We start from the raw sequence: 14,654 nt of genomic DNA, 5'->3' as shown, positions 1-14,654 counted from the left end.
TTGGTTCTAATGCTTAGAAACTTTTACCCCTTAAGATGCCAATCGTGATCTTAATCTGAAAATACCCCTCAACTGCCACTTATCGAGCACTTACATGCGAGGGCTTGGGATGATCTCATACAATCCTCATAACAACCCTGCGAGGGAGCCGTAATTCTTACCCCTGTATTACACATGGAGAAACTGAGGCACAGAGAAGCTCGGTACCTTGCCCCAGGTCATAAAGCTGGGGAACGTGCAGAGTTGGCCTTGAACCCAGCCTGAGACCCCACAGCCCCAAACTCAGGCCTCCACGTGCCCTTCCTTTCTCCTTTTGACCTAGACTTTGTAAATCAGCAGACAGCCCCCACTCACTTTAAAAAATGGGGTCCTAAATTCTCACGGCCGTGCTTTCTCTCAAAGCTTATACAACAACCAAATCACCGATGTCGGAGCCAGGTACATCGCCAGAATCCTGGATGAGTGCACAGGCCTCACGCACCTCAAGTAAGTGGGGTGGGCACAGCGAGCGGGGTCTTCAGTAGCTTCTCCTGGTCACCCTTCATTGTTCAAGCAAAGAATAAATGCCACCCTAGAGCTGCCTTCTGCTTGCCCCAGGGCCAAATCAGGTCAAATCAGGACACCTGTGTGTAGAAGGCGAGCTGTGGGTGAGGCTCGGTGTTTGGAAGGGCCCCCTACCATGGGTGGGGGGAGAGTGTGGCATTTTGATTTCATTAACTCCTAACGGGAAGAAAGGCCACAACTATCACCCTTTCTGGAGATCGTTTTCCCCTGAGGAAGTCCCACATTGTCTTCGTCCATTTTGGCTTCTGTAACAAAATACCATAAACGAGGTTGCTTATAAACACGAGATTTATTTCTGACCGTTCTGGAGGCTGGGGAACCTTAGGATTGAGGCGGCAGCAGGTTAGGTGCCTGGTGAGGGCCCAGCGCCTTGTTCTTAGATGGTGCCTTCTCACTGTGTCCTCACGTGGTGGTGGAAAAAGGGGAAAGGGAGCTTTCTTGGACTTCACTCCTAAGTCACTAATCCCATTTGTGAGGGCTGTGATGAGTGACTTTATCACTTCCCAAAGGTTCCACCTCCTAGCACCATCACTTAGGGGTTAGGATTTCAACATATGGATTCTGGTAGGGGTAGGGGGAGGCAAACCTTCAGGCCATAACATTGCAGATGAGAGCCTGATCCCTGGCTGTGTCACAGGAATGTCCTGCCAAAGGTGTCAGAGCACCAGCCTTGGAGGAGCCTGGTGATGCTGCCCTGGTGATGGTAACCTACCCCTTGACCATTTGCAGTTGAAGTGGGAACCTTCTTGTCTGCTGATGGAAATGAGTGATGTTCAGAGGTCATTTAAAGAACCTCCGGGGGAACTTGGGTCCCTGAGTCTCTGCAGAGATTGTGACCACCTGGAGAGGAATCACGACTGGCTTTCCTCAGGGCTTTGGGCCCCTCCCTGAGAGGACGCCCAGGGAGGGCTGCTGTAGGTCCCAGGAGAAAGACCACCCCTCCTAGGAGGGGCTGGAGGGGCTCTGTGCCAAGGACGAGGGTGGCTGATGCTGGAGTCCCCTCATAGCTGTAGCTGACGTGTGCACGACTCTTTCTGCAGACTGGGAAAAAACAAAATAACAAGCGAAGGAGGAAAGTGTCTTGCCCTGGCTGTGAAGAACAGCAAATCCATCTTTGAAGTTGGGTGAGTAGAGACGGATGCACACGGGTGTGCGTATACAGCGTGCTCTGTGTACAGGAGCGCCTGCTGGTCTTTTCGTACATCCATCTAGCCAAAGGACTGCTGGCGCAAGCTGTGGGGCAGAGGCTACAGAGAGCCTCCATCACAGATGCCCTGGTGGCTGGGCCCCACTGGCTCCTGCGTGGGAAATGTGGGAAGTTCCAGGTTTGACTGCCACTTTAATCGCATGGACTTTATTTAATTCATGCAAAAGGCAGTATTTATCACCACCAGCAAATGGAGGGAGCTAGCAAATGGAGTTTTAGCCCTATGTGGTAAACTTCCTCAGGCAGGTGTGCTTCATTTTAAGATTATATAGTCTCTGGAGGCTTTTAAAATTTTTTTATTTTATATTGGAGTATAGTTGATTAATAATGTTGTGTTACCTTCAGGTGTAGAGCAAAGTGATTCAGCTATACATGTATCTATTCTTTTTCAAATCCTTTTCCCATTTAGGTTATTATAGCATATTGAGCAGACGTCCTTGTGCTATACAGGAGGTCCTTATTAGCAGAGGTCCTTGTGCTATACAGGAGGTCCTTATCAGCAGACGTCCTTGTGCTATACAGGAGGTCCTTATTAGTTATCTATTTAAACACAGTAGTGTGTATTTGTCAATCCCACACTCCCAATTTATCCCTTCCCTGCCCCCCACCTTTCTCCTTTGGTACCCGTAAGTTTGTTTTCTAAGTCTGTGAGTCTGTTTCTATTTTGTAAATAAGTTCATTTGTATCGTTTTTTTTTTTAGATTCCACATGTGATATCATATATTTGTCTTTCTCTGATTTACTTCACTCAGTATGATAATCTCCAGGTCCATCCAGGTTGCTGCAAATGGCATTATTTCATCCTTTTTAATGCCTGAGTAATATTCCATTGTATATATGTACCACATCTTTTTTATCCATTCTTCGTCTTTGGACATTTAGGTTGCTTGCGTGTCTTGGCTATTGTAAATAGTGCTGCAGTGAACATTGGGGTGCATGTATCCTTTGGAATTATGGTTTTCTCTGGATATATGCCCAGGAGTGGGGTTGCTGGATCATATGGTAGCTCTATTTTTAATTTTTTAAGGAACCTCCATACTGTTCTCCATAGTGGCTGTACCAGTTTACATTCCCACCAACAGTGTAGGAGGGTCCCATTTTCTCCACACCTTCATCATCATTTATTGTTTGTAGTCATTTTGATGATGGCCATTCTGACTGGTGTGAGGTGATATCTCATTGCAGTTTTGATTTGCATTTCTCTAATAATTAGTGATGTTGGGCATCTTTTCATGTGCCTCTTGGCCATGATATGATATTGCTGTGGCTATTGTTTGTCTTCTTTGGAGAAATGTCTATTTAGGTCTTCTGCCCATTTTTTGATTGAGTTGTCTGTTTTTTTGATATTGAGCTGCATGAGCTGTTTGTAGATTTTGGAGATTAATCTCTTGTCAGTTGCATTGTTTGTAAGTATTTTCTCCCATTCTGTGGGTTGTCTTTTTGTTTATAGTTTCCTTTGCTGTGCAAAAGCTTTTGAGTTTAATTAGGTCCCATTTGTTTATTTTTATTTCCATTACTCTAGGAGATGGGTAGAAAAAAATATTAATGTGATTTATGTCAAAGAGTGTTCTTCCTATGTTTTCCTCTAAGAGTTTTATAGCACCAGGTCTTACATTTAGGTCTTTAATCCATTTTGAGTTTATTTTTGTGATGGTGATTAAAGAATGTTCTAAGTTCATTCTTTTACATGTAGCTGTCCAGTTTTCCCAGCACCATTTATTGAGGAGACTGTCCTTCCCCCATTGTATAGTCATGCCTCCTTTGTCGTAGATTAATTGACCATAGGTGCATGGGTTTATTTCTGGGCTTTCTATCCTGGTCTATTGATCTGTATTTCTGTTTTTGTACCAGTACCATACTGGTTTGATGGCTGTAGCTTCATAGTATAGTCCGAAGTCAGGGAGCATAATTCCCCCAGCTCCGTTTTTCTTAAGATTGCTTTGGCTATTCAGGGTCTTTTGTGTGTCCATACAAATTTTAAGATTTTTTGTTCTAGTTCTGTGAAAAATGCCATTGGTAATTTGATAAGGATTGCACTGAATCTGTAGAGTGCCTTGGCTACCCAAGTCATTTTGACAATATTGATCCTTCCAATCCAAGAACGTGGTATATCTTTCCATCTGTTTGTGTCATCTTCGATTTCTTTCATCAGCGTCTTATAGTTTTCAGAGTACAGGTCTTTTGTCTTCTTAGGTAGGTTTATTCCTTGGTATTTTATTCTTTTTGATGTGATGGGAAACGGGATTGTTTCTTGAATTTCTCTTTCTGATCTTTCATTGTAAGTGTACAGAAATGCAACAGATTCTTGTGTATTAACTTTGTAACCTGCAACTTTACCAAATTCATTGATGAGCTCTAGTAGTTTTCTGGTAGTAAGTATCCTTAGGATTTTCTATGTATAGTATCAGGTCATCTGCAAACAGTGACAGTTTAACTTCTTCTTTTCCAATCTGGATTCCTTTTATTTATTTTTTTCTTCTCTGATTGCCATAGCTAGGACTTCCAAAACTATGTTGAATAAAAGTGGTGAGAGTGGACATCCTTGTCTTGTTCCTGATCTTAGAGGAAATGCTTTCAGCTTTTCACTGTTGACCATGATGTTACATGTAGGTTTGTCACATATGGCCTTTATTATGTTGAGGTATGTTCCCTCTATGCCCACTTTCTGGAGAGTTTTCATCATGAACTGGTGTTGAGTTTTGTCAAAAGCTGTTCCTGAACCTGTTGAGATGATCCTATGGTTTTTATTCTTCAGTCTGTTGACATGGTGCCTCACACTGACTGACTTGCAGATATTGAAAAAGCCTTGCATCCCTGGGATAAATCCCACTTGATCATGGCGTATGATCCTTTTAATGTATTGCTAGTATTTTGTTGACGATTTTTGCATCTATGTTCATCAGTGATATTGGAGTGTAATTTTCTTTTTTGTGTGGTAATTTTGTCTGGTTTTGGCATCAGGGTGATGGTGGCCTCATAGAATGAGTTTGGGAGTTTTCCTCCCTCTGCAATTTTTTGGAAGAGTTTGAGAAGGAGTGGTGTTAGCTCTTCTCTAAATGGTAGAATTCTGTGAAGCCACCAGGTCCTGTCCTTTTGTTTGTTGGGAGTTTTAAAAATCACAGTTTCAATTTCAGTGCTTGCGATTGGTCTACTCATATTTTCTATTTCTTCCTTGTTTGGTCTTGGGAGATTGTACCTTTCTCTAAGAATTTGTCCGTTTCTTCCAGGTTGTCCATTTTATTTGCATACAGTTGCTCATAGTAGTCTCTTTTGATCCTTTGTATTTCTGTGGTGTTTGTTGTAACTTCTCCTTTTTCATTTCTAATTTTATTGATTTGAGTCCTCGCCCTTTTCTCTTGATGAGTCTGGCTTAAAGATTTATCAATTTTGTTTATCTTTTCAAAGAACCAGCTTTTAGTTTCATTGATCTTTGCTACTGTTTTGTTTCTATTTCATTTGTTTCTGCGCTGATCTTTATGATTTCTTTTCTGCTACTAACTTTAGGTTTTGTTTGTTCTTCTGTCTCTAGTGCTTTAGGTGTAAGGTTAGGTGGTTTATTTGAGATTTTTCTTGTTTCCTGAGGTGAGATTGTATAGCTATAAACTTCCCTCTTAGAACTGCTTTTGCTGCATTCCATAGGTTTTGGATTGTTGTGCTTTTCATTTTCATTTGTCTCTAGGTATTTTTTGATTTCCTCTTTGATTTCTTCAGTGATCCACTGGTTGTTTAGTAGCATATTGTTTAGCCTCCATGTGTTTGTGATTTTTACAGTTTTTTTCTTGTAGTTGATTTCTAATCTCATAGCATTGTGGTCGGAAAAGATGCTTGATATGATTTCACTTTTCGTAAATTTACCAAGGCTCGCTTTGTGGCCCAGCATGTGGTCAGTCCTAGAGAATGTTCCATTTGCACTTGAAGAATGTGTATTCTGCTGCTTTTGGATGGAATGCTGTATAAATATCAATTAAGTCCATGTAGTCTAATGTGTCATTTAAGGCCTGTGTTTCTTTACTGATTTTCTGTCTGGATGATCTGTCCATTGATGAAAGTGGTGGGGTGTTAAAGTCCTCCACCATTACTGTGTTACTGTTGATTTCTCCCTTTATGGCTGTTAGTATTTGCCTTATATATTGAGGTGCTCCTATGTTGGATGCATATATATTTACAGTTGTTACATCTTCTTCTTGGATTGATCCCATGATTATTATATAGTGTCCTTCTTTGTCTCTTGTAATAGTCTTTATTTTAAAGTCTATTTTGTCTGATATGAGTATTGCTACTCCAGCTTTCTTTTGATTTCCATTTGCATAGAATACCTTCTTCCATCCCCTCAGTTTCAGCCTGTTTGTGTCCCTAGGTCTGAAGTGGGCCTGTTGTAGACAGCATATATACGGGTCTTGTTTTTGTATCCATTCAGCCAGTCTGTGTCTTTTGGTTGGAGCATTTAATCCATTTACATTCGAGGTAATTATCCATATGTATGTTCCTATTGCCATTTTCTTAATCATTTTGGTTTTGTTTTTTTTTGCAGTACGCGGGCCTCTCACTGTCGTGGCCTCTCCCGTTGCGGAAAACAGCCTCCGGACGCGCAGGCCTAGCGGCCACGGCTCACAGGCCTAGCTGCTCCGTGGCATGTGGGATCTTCCTGGACCGGGGCATGGACCCACGTCCACTGCACCACCAGGGAAGCCCGAGTTTGTTTTTGTAGGTCTTTTTTCTTCCCTTCCTCTTTTGTTCTCTTCTCTTGTGGTTGGATGACCATCTTTAGAGTTGTGTTTGGGTTGCTTTTTCTTTTGTGTGTGTGTATCTATTGTAGTTTTTGGGTTTGCTGTTCCCATGAGGTTTTTTAATTTTTGAATTTTATTTTATTTGGTTTTTTATACAGCAGATTCTCCCCCCCCCCACCTCAGCAGACGTTTGATTGCCAGTTAACTTTATTTATTTTTTGGGAATATACATATCAAGTATATAAAATGGAGTTTAACAAGCAATTACAAAGGAAATACTTTGTACAACTACCACCCAAATCAGTAACCCCCAAAACTCCAAATATGCACACCCCCTTTACAACTTCACCGTCATCTTGGTCTGTAGGCAGCATCTAGTTGGGTTTTGCCTTTTTATCTAAACTGACAGTCTCTTTTTAATTGGTATGTTTAGATTATTCACATTTAATGTGATTACTGATTGGATTAAAATCTATTACTTTGCCAGCTCTTTTCCGTTTGGTCCAAACTTTTGTTTCTTTTTTCCTTTTTCTTGCATTAATGGGGATTTTTTTTTAATGATTACATTTTGTTTCCACTATCGATTTATTACTTATACCTCTAAAATTTAGGTCTTCTGCCCATTTTTGGATTGCGTTGTTTAATATTGAGCTGCATGAGCTGTTTATATATTTTGGAGATTAATCCTTTGTCTGTTGATTCGTTTGCAAATATTTTCTCCCATTCTGAGCGTTGTCTTTTCATCGTTTATGGTTTCCTTTGCTGTGCGAAAGCTTTGAACTTTCATTAGATCCCATTTGTTTATTTTTGTTTTTATTTCCATTACTCTAGGAGGTGGATCAAAACAGATCTTGCTGTGATTTATGTCAAAGAGTGTCCTTCCTATGTTTTCCTCTAAGAGTTTTATAGTGTCTGGTCTTACATTTAGGTCTCGAATCCATTTTGAGCTTATTTTTGTGTGTGGTGTTAAGGAGTGTTCTAATTTCATTCTTTTACATGTAGCTGTCCAGTTTTCCCAGCACCACTTATTGAAGAGACTGTCTCTTCTCCATTGTATATCTTTGCCTCCTTTGTCATAGATTAGTTGACTATAGGTGTGTGGGTTTATCTCTGGGCTTTCTATCTTGTTCCATTGATCTGTTTCTGTTTTTGTGCCAGTACCATACTGTCTTGATTACTGTAGCTTTGTAGTATAGTCTGAAGTCAGGGAGCCTGATTCCTCCAGCTCCGTTTTTTTCCCTCAAGACTGCTTTGGCTATTTGGGGTCTTTTGTGTCTCCATACAAATTTTAAGATGATTTGTTCTAGTTCCGTAAAAAAATGCCATTGGTAATTTAATAGGGATTGCATTGAATCTGTAGATTGCTTTGGGTAGTATAGTCATCTTTACAATATTGATTCTTCCAATCCAAGAACATGGTATATCTCTCCATCTGTTGGTATCATGTTTAATTTCTTTCATCAGTGTCTTATAGTTTTCTGCATACAGGTCTTTTGTTTCCCTAGGTAGGTTTATTCCTAGTATACAGCAGGTTCTTATTAGTCATCAATTTTATACACATCAGTGTATACATGTCAATCCCAATCGCCCAGTTCATCACACCACCACCACCACCACCCCCGCCGCTTTCCCCAACTTGGTGTCCATACGTTTGTTCTCTACATCTGTGTCTCTATTTCTGCCTCCCATGGGGTTTTGATATGGCAGTCTATATATGTACAAGGTTGCTGGCTTCTTTCCCACCTAGAGGAGTTCCTTTCACATTTGTTGCAAAGCTGGTCTGGTGGTGCTGAATTCTCTTAGCTTTTACTTGTCTGTAAAGCTTTTGATTTCTCTGTCTAACCTGAATGAGATCCTTGCTGGGTAGAGTAATCTTCGTTGTAGGTTCTTCCCTTTCATCACTTTAAATATATCATGCCACTCCCTTCTGGCCTGCAGTTTCTGGTGAGAAATCAGCTGATATCCTTATGGGAGTTCCCTTGTATGTTGTTATTTTTCCCTTGTTGCTTTTAATATTTTTTCTATAATTTTTGTCAATTTGATAACTATGTGTCTTGGTGTGTTCCTCCTTGGGTTTATCTTGTCTGGGACTCTCTGCACCTCCTGGACTTGGGTGACTGTTTCTTTTCCCACGTTAGGGAAGTTTTCAGCTATTATCTCTTCACATATTTTCTCAGGTCCTTTCTCTCTCTCTTCTCCTTCTGGGACCCCTGTAATGTGAACATTGGTGCATTTAGTGTCATCCCGGAGGTCTTTTAAGATTGTCATTTCTTTTCTTTTTTTTTTTTAAACTGGGCCAACCTTTTTTTTTAAAAAAACCCCACATTTGTTTATTTATTTATTTTTGGCTGTGTCGGGTCTTCGTTTCTGTGCAAGGGCTTTCTCTAGTTGTGGCAAGCGGGGGCCACTCTTCATCACGGTGCGCGGGCCTCTCACTATCGCGGCCTCTCTTGTTGTGGAGCACAGGCTCCAGATGCGCAGGCTCAGTAGTTGTGGCTCATGGGCCTAGTTGCTCCACAGCATGTGGGATCTTCCCAGACCAGGGCTCGAACCCGTGTCCCCTGCATTAGCAGGCAGATTCTCAACCACTGCGCCACCAGGGAAGCCCGTCTTCATTTCTTTTCATTCTTTTTTCTTTATTCTGTTCTGTAGCAGTGATTTCCACCATTCTGGCTTCCAGCTCACTTATCTGTTCTTCTGCCTCACTTATCCTGCTATTGATTCCTTCTGCTGTATTTTTTATTTCAGTTATTTTATTGTCTGTTTGTTTGTTCTTTAGTTCTTCAAGGTCTTTGTTAAACATTTCTTGATTCTTCTCAATCTGTGCCTCCATTCTTTTTCCGAGATCTTGGATCATCTTTCTTATCATTACTCTAAATTCTTTCCTGGGTAGATTGCCTATCTCCACTTCACTTAGTTGTTCTTCTGAGGTTTTATCTTGTTCCTTCATCTGGGAAATATTCCTCTGCTGTCTCATTTTGTCTAACTTTCTGTGATTGTGGTTTCCTTTCCACAGTCTGCAGGGTTGTAGTTTTTGTTGCTTCTTTTGTCTGCCCCCTGGTGGATGAGGCTGGTCTAAGAGGCTTGTGCAGCCTTCCTGGTGGGAGGGACTGGTTCCTGCCCACTGGTGGGTGGAGCTGGGTCTTGTCCCTCTGATGCACAGGGCTGTGTCAGGGGGTGTGTTCAGCCGGCAGTTGTGTGGTCAGGAAGACTTTAAGCAGCCTGTCTGCTGATGGGTGGGGCTGTGTTCCCACTTGGTTGGCCTGAGGTGACCCAGCACTGGAGCCAACATTCTATTGGGTGGGGCCAGGTGTTGGTGAAAATATGGCAGCCTCCAGGAGGGCTCACACCAATGAGTACTCCCGAGAACTACCGCCACCAGTGTCTTTGTCCCCACAGTGAGCTACAGCTGCCCCCTGCCTTTGCAGGAGACCCTCCAACACCAGCACATAGGTCTGGCCTAGGCTCTTAGGAGAGGTCACTGCTTTTTTCCCTGGGTCCTGGTGTGCACAATACCTTGTGTGTGCCCTCCAAGAGTGGAGTTTCTGTTTCCTCCAGTCCTGTGGAATTCCTGTGATCAAATCCCGCTGGCCTTCAAAGGCAGATTCTCTGGGGCTCTTCCTCCTCCCATTGCCAGACCCCCAGGCTGGGGAGCCTGACGTGAAGCTCAGAACTTTCACTCCTGTGGGAGAACTTCCACTCCTGTGGGAGAACTTCTGTGATAGTTTTCCAGTTTGGGGGTTGTCCACTTGGTGGGTATGGGATTTGATTTTATCACGATTGCTCCCCTCAGACTGTCTCGTTGTGGGTTCTTCTTTGTCTTTGGATGCAGGACATCTTGTTTGGTAGGTTCCAGCATTTTTTTCATCAATGGTTGTTCATCATTTAGTTGTAATTTTGGTGTTTTCATAAGAAGAGGTGAGCTCACATCCTGCTACTCTGCCACCTTGTCTCTGGAGGCTTTTTTTTGTGTGTGCGGTAAGCGGGCCTCTCACTGTTGTGGCCTCTCCCGTTGCGGAGCACAGGCTCCGGACACGCAGGCTCAGTGGCCATGGCTCACGGGCCCAGCCGCTCCGCGGCATGTGGGATCTTCCTGGACTGCGGCACAAACCCGTGTCCCCTGCATTTGCAGGCGGACTCTTAACCACTGCGCCACCAGGGAAGCCCTCTGGAGGCTTTTTTAATTCAATTTTTTATTGAAAATACACATAACAAAAGTTACCATCTTAACCTTTTAAGTGTACAGTTCAGTGGCTTAAGTCCGTATAGTTGTGCAACCATCACCATTATCCATCTCCAGGACTCTATCTTGCAAAACAGAAACTCATTCTCCCCTCCCCTCAGCCCTGGCAACCACCTTTCTATAGTATCCTCTGTTCCTGTGAATTTGACTACTGTAGGGAGTCATATAAGTGGAGTCATACAGTATTTGTCTTCTTTTGTGACTGGCGTATTTCACTTAGCATGATGTCCTCAAGGTTCATCCATGTTGTAGCATGTGTCAGACTTTCCTTCCTTTTTAAGGCGGTGTAATAGACCATTCTATATATATACCACAGTTGTTTATCCATTCATCTGTCAGTGGACACTTGGATTGTTTCCACCTTTTAGCTCTTGTGAATAATGCTGCTATGTACATGGGTGTACATGTATCTCTTTGAGACCCTGCTTTAAATCCTTTTGGGTATATACCCAGAAGTGGAATTGCTGGATCACATGGTAATTCTATTTTTAATTTTTTGAGGAACCACCATATTGTTTTCTGCAGCAGCTATACCATTTTACATTCCTACTAACAGTGCACAGGGGTTCCAATCTCTCCACATCCTTACCAACAACTTGTTATTTTCTGGTGTTTTGATAGTAACCATCCATACGGGTGTGAGGTGATATTTCATTATGGTTTTGGTTCAGGAGACTACAGCTTTTCATAGAGTTATGATTTTTTCTCTGACTCTAAAAGAGACGTAGATAATTTTATTTGTAAACTATGGAAAATATGAACAGTATAATGGAGATCATCTCAGAAATAATTGTTGTCAACACTTGAGGTCAGGTAAGCTTTCTTGCTCTCTCTCATGCAGTTTATGTTCTCTCTATACTATTTTTTTTAATATGGTAGAGGTCAAACTATCTGTACAGAATTTTATTCTACCTTTTTTCACTTAATCTCATGTCATGAGTAGTTTTCCACTTTATTCAAAGTTTGATACCATGCAGTTTTATCTAGTACACACACTTTTTACGCAAAATGCTGAAAACTCTCATTCTGGGGTTTTAGAAGCCGTACCGGCAGGGACGTCAGCAGGCCGCTTGCCTGGTGAGAGCACGTAGCTGAGGCAGCCCCAGTTCTGTGGTGAGCCTGGCAGACTTGCTTTCTGTAGACAGTGACCCTCAGCCTTTTAGGAATAGCTGACTCTTATTATAGGCTCAGCACTGTTTGGAGTGCTTTGCATATATTAACTCACTGAATCCTCACAACAACTCTGTGAGGAAATGCTCTTCTTATACCTGCTTTACAGACGAGACTAAGGCCTCAGAGACTACGCATTACCCAAGCACGCCCAGGTGGTGGGGGGCAGGGCCAGGATGGGAGCCCAACGTCTTACCATGCAGACCCTCGATTTAGCCAGATCCTCTAAGGCTTTCTACTGTGGGGGAGAGAATGCGGCTTGTCATGGCACCTCCCCACCCAAACTGCAACAATCTGAACAACATGGTTTGGTCACCTCCTCTTTACATACCAGGGAAATTGCCGATAAGTTTTCTCAGTGTGCTTTCTGATCTTTGCTTCATGCAAGACCGACTATGTCTTCAAGAATGTCCGGCACCCCTGCACAGGGTCAAATGGATATTGGGTCTGGCACCGCCGCAGGCCTTCCTTTCAAGCTGCCACCAACCTGTATATCCTGCAGGTGACATTTCAGGGATAGTTGTGAGCTTAGGCTCTGACTGACAGCTCTCCAAAAGCTCAGGGGTGAGACTTGGTTCCTAATTGTGCAGCTGTCTGATTTGATTTCTGTTCATAAGCCTTCTACTGCTTTTTTTCCTCCCGAGCAGCTCACTAAGGGGCTGGTGGAGGGGTTCATCTCCAGGCCACAGCTCCAGGGATGGAGCAGAAACATCTGTGTGTTGAGTATACACACCATGGCCACGAGCAGAAAATAAGGGATGAGCATGAGGTAACTTTCACTGTCTTCCCTCTGCCCTCAGGATGTGGGGCAATCAAATCGGTGATGAAGGAGCAAGGGCCTTCGCAGAGGCTCTGAGGAACCACCCGAGCTTGACTAACTTGAGGTAACTGCTGCCTTCTGAGAACTGCCGTCTTCAGGGCCAACCTGGTCACTCCGTGTTCCTCTTGTTTTACCAGAGGAGGAGCCAGGGGAAAGAGGGTGGCTGGCATTCCTAACAGGGAAGGTATCTGTGTGTGTGGTTTTTCTTTTTCTTTTTAAAAATGTTTTTATCAACATATAAGAGGCATACAGTTAAGTATATTATGCTTAAGTTTTCAGCTCTGTGATGTGACATGTGCACACACCAGTCAGATCAAGACTAGACATTGCCAGCCCCTCTGTAGTCTTCCTGTGCCCCTTGGGGGTTGGGGAGGAATTCTTCAGTCAAGACAAAACTGAAAGACACTGGGCCGCAGATTCCTGCCCCCTCCTCATTTCTCAGGATGGTGCTGGGACAAGAGGGGATCCTTCACCTCTGTAAACAGACTTGGTCCTCCCTGGCCCTCCTTTAGGCCTCTGGCCAAATCTCTGAGACTTGGGGGTCTCCTGGTTGCCCGTGTCCTTCCTGTCACTGACAAAGGGTTAAATATGGTGGGGGCAGTAGCAGAGTTCCTTCCATACAAGAACAGAGGAAACTTCTCCAGGCCTCACCGACAGGCGCCTGTAAGGTGTCAGCCTCCGAAGCAGAGCTCGCCAGGCGTCCTCAGCCCGTGTGACCAGGTCTTGCCATGTTCCGTTTCCTGTCTGGCCTCTCCTTGAGCAGTCTGGTGATTGGCCTCGTCCTGGGCTCTGGAGCGGCAAAGGCTGAGTGGCTGCTGGTGAGGCTGGCACTTACGCTTCCTGCTTCAAATCAGCCCAGGCAGGAACCACGTCCAGGTGGAGTCTTGCCAGCTGTTTAGTTGCTGAAACCAAAGCCAAATGTAGACGTGTTTTTAATAACCTACCCCAAATGTTTTTCCTTCCTAGTCTTGCATTCAATGGCATTTCTACAGAAGGAGGAAAGAGGCTCGCATGGGCCCTGCAGCAGAATGCGTCTCTGAGAATATTCTGGTAATGACCAGAGTCATTTTGAACGGTTGGGTCTCAGGGATTTTTCCAAAGACTGTGCACAGCCTGGAATCTTAACTGAAAGAGTGCCTCTCCATTGTAAAGGCTCTAGGCCTTTCCTCAAAGGAAGGTTTATAATTTCATTTCCTCCTGGAGAAGAAAATAGCCATTCCCAGAAGCACAAACAAGTACAGAATGGGTGGAATGGGTCCCAGGAACATGAGTTTGAGACCTTAGCCTTCTTTGCCTACCCTAGGCCTCAGGAAAACCAGAAGGCTAGCTATTCTGTCAGGATATCCTCGGAACACCCTCAGATATGCCTTGAGGAGTCCAACTTTCATTCACTTGTCTCAGAACTTTCTCCCTTCTTCCTCTTAAACTGCCTACCCCCCGTGCAGCCTCCTCTGTCCCCAGGTAGTCACATCAGGACTTGGCCTTCATGCTCCAGCTCACCTGTCACGGGAAGCCCACAGCCCTCGCTCCCTCTCTGCACTCCAGGGCCACTAGTTAACTGTGTGTTACCTTCTGATAAGTGATGCTTTTTTTCTTTCTTTTGGTTGTTCCTTTTTTCGGTCATTTACTGTATTTTTATTTATTTACTTGCCTGTATCATAAATTGCTTCCGGGAAAGGAAGTTATATTACATGTCTCTGTATCCTCCTCATGAGGTATTGGCTAAATTAGTTAATGAAAATGTCGTCATTATGAGAATTCAGATACTAGACCTGCTGGCCAGTAAGTGCATTTTCCTTTTCCCCTCAAAAAAATCTTTTAAAAGATTTTGAAAAGTAATACATACTTTTTTGAAAAAAATATAATACACTGAAGTTGGGAAAGTAGGAAGTGAAAGAACCTCCTCCCTCATGCTTTCTAAAT

The 14,654-nt window shown here is 43.3% G+C and overlaps 1 protein-coding gene across 3 annotated transcripts in view; it reads left to right on the top strand.

Annotated features, from left to right (window-relative positions):
* The window catches only part of NOD1 (nucleotide binding oligomerization domain containing 1), an 89,302-nt gene that overhangs the window by 56,342 nt on the left and 18,306 nt on the right, over window positions 1-14,654 (top strand). For 2 of the 3 annotated variants that reach the window (XM_029233229.1, XM_029233230.1), the window contains exons 6-9: window positions 403-486; window positions 1,605-1,688; window positions 12,712-12,795; window positions 13,698-13,781. In XM_029233229.1, coding sequence (XP_029089062.1) covers window positions 403-486; window positions 1,605-1,688; window positions 12,712-12,795; window positions 13,698-13,781 — 336 coding nt within the window. Of the gene's footprint in view, window positions 1-402; window positions 487-1,201; window positions 1,268-1,604; window positions 1,689-12,711; window positions 12,796-13,697; window positions 13,782-14,654 lie in introns of those variants that run through there. The other variant, XM_029233233.1, reaches the window with a different exon arrangement.

This window comes from Monodon monoceros, unplaced genomic scaffold (assembly GCF_005190385.1).
Source record: "Monodon monoceros isolate NGI ecotype Baffin Bay Population unplaced genomic scaffold, NGI_Narwhal_1 Super_Scaffold_2, whole genome shotgun sequence".
Lineage (NCBI taxonomy): Eukaryota > Metazoa > Chordata > Mammalia > Artiodactyla > Monodontidae > Monodon > Monodon monoceros.
The sequence above is the reverse complement of the archived record's forward strand: the minus strand, read 5'-3'. Positions and strand labels throughout refer to the sequence as shown.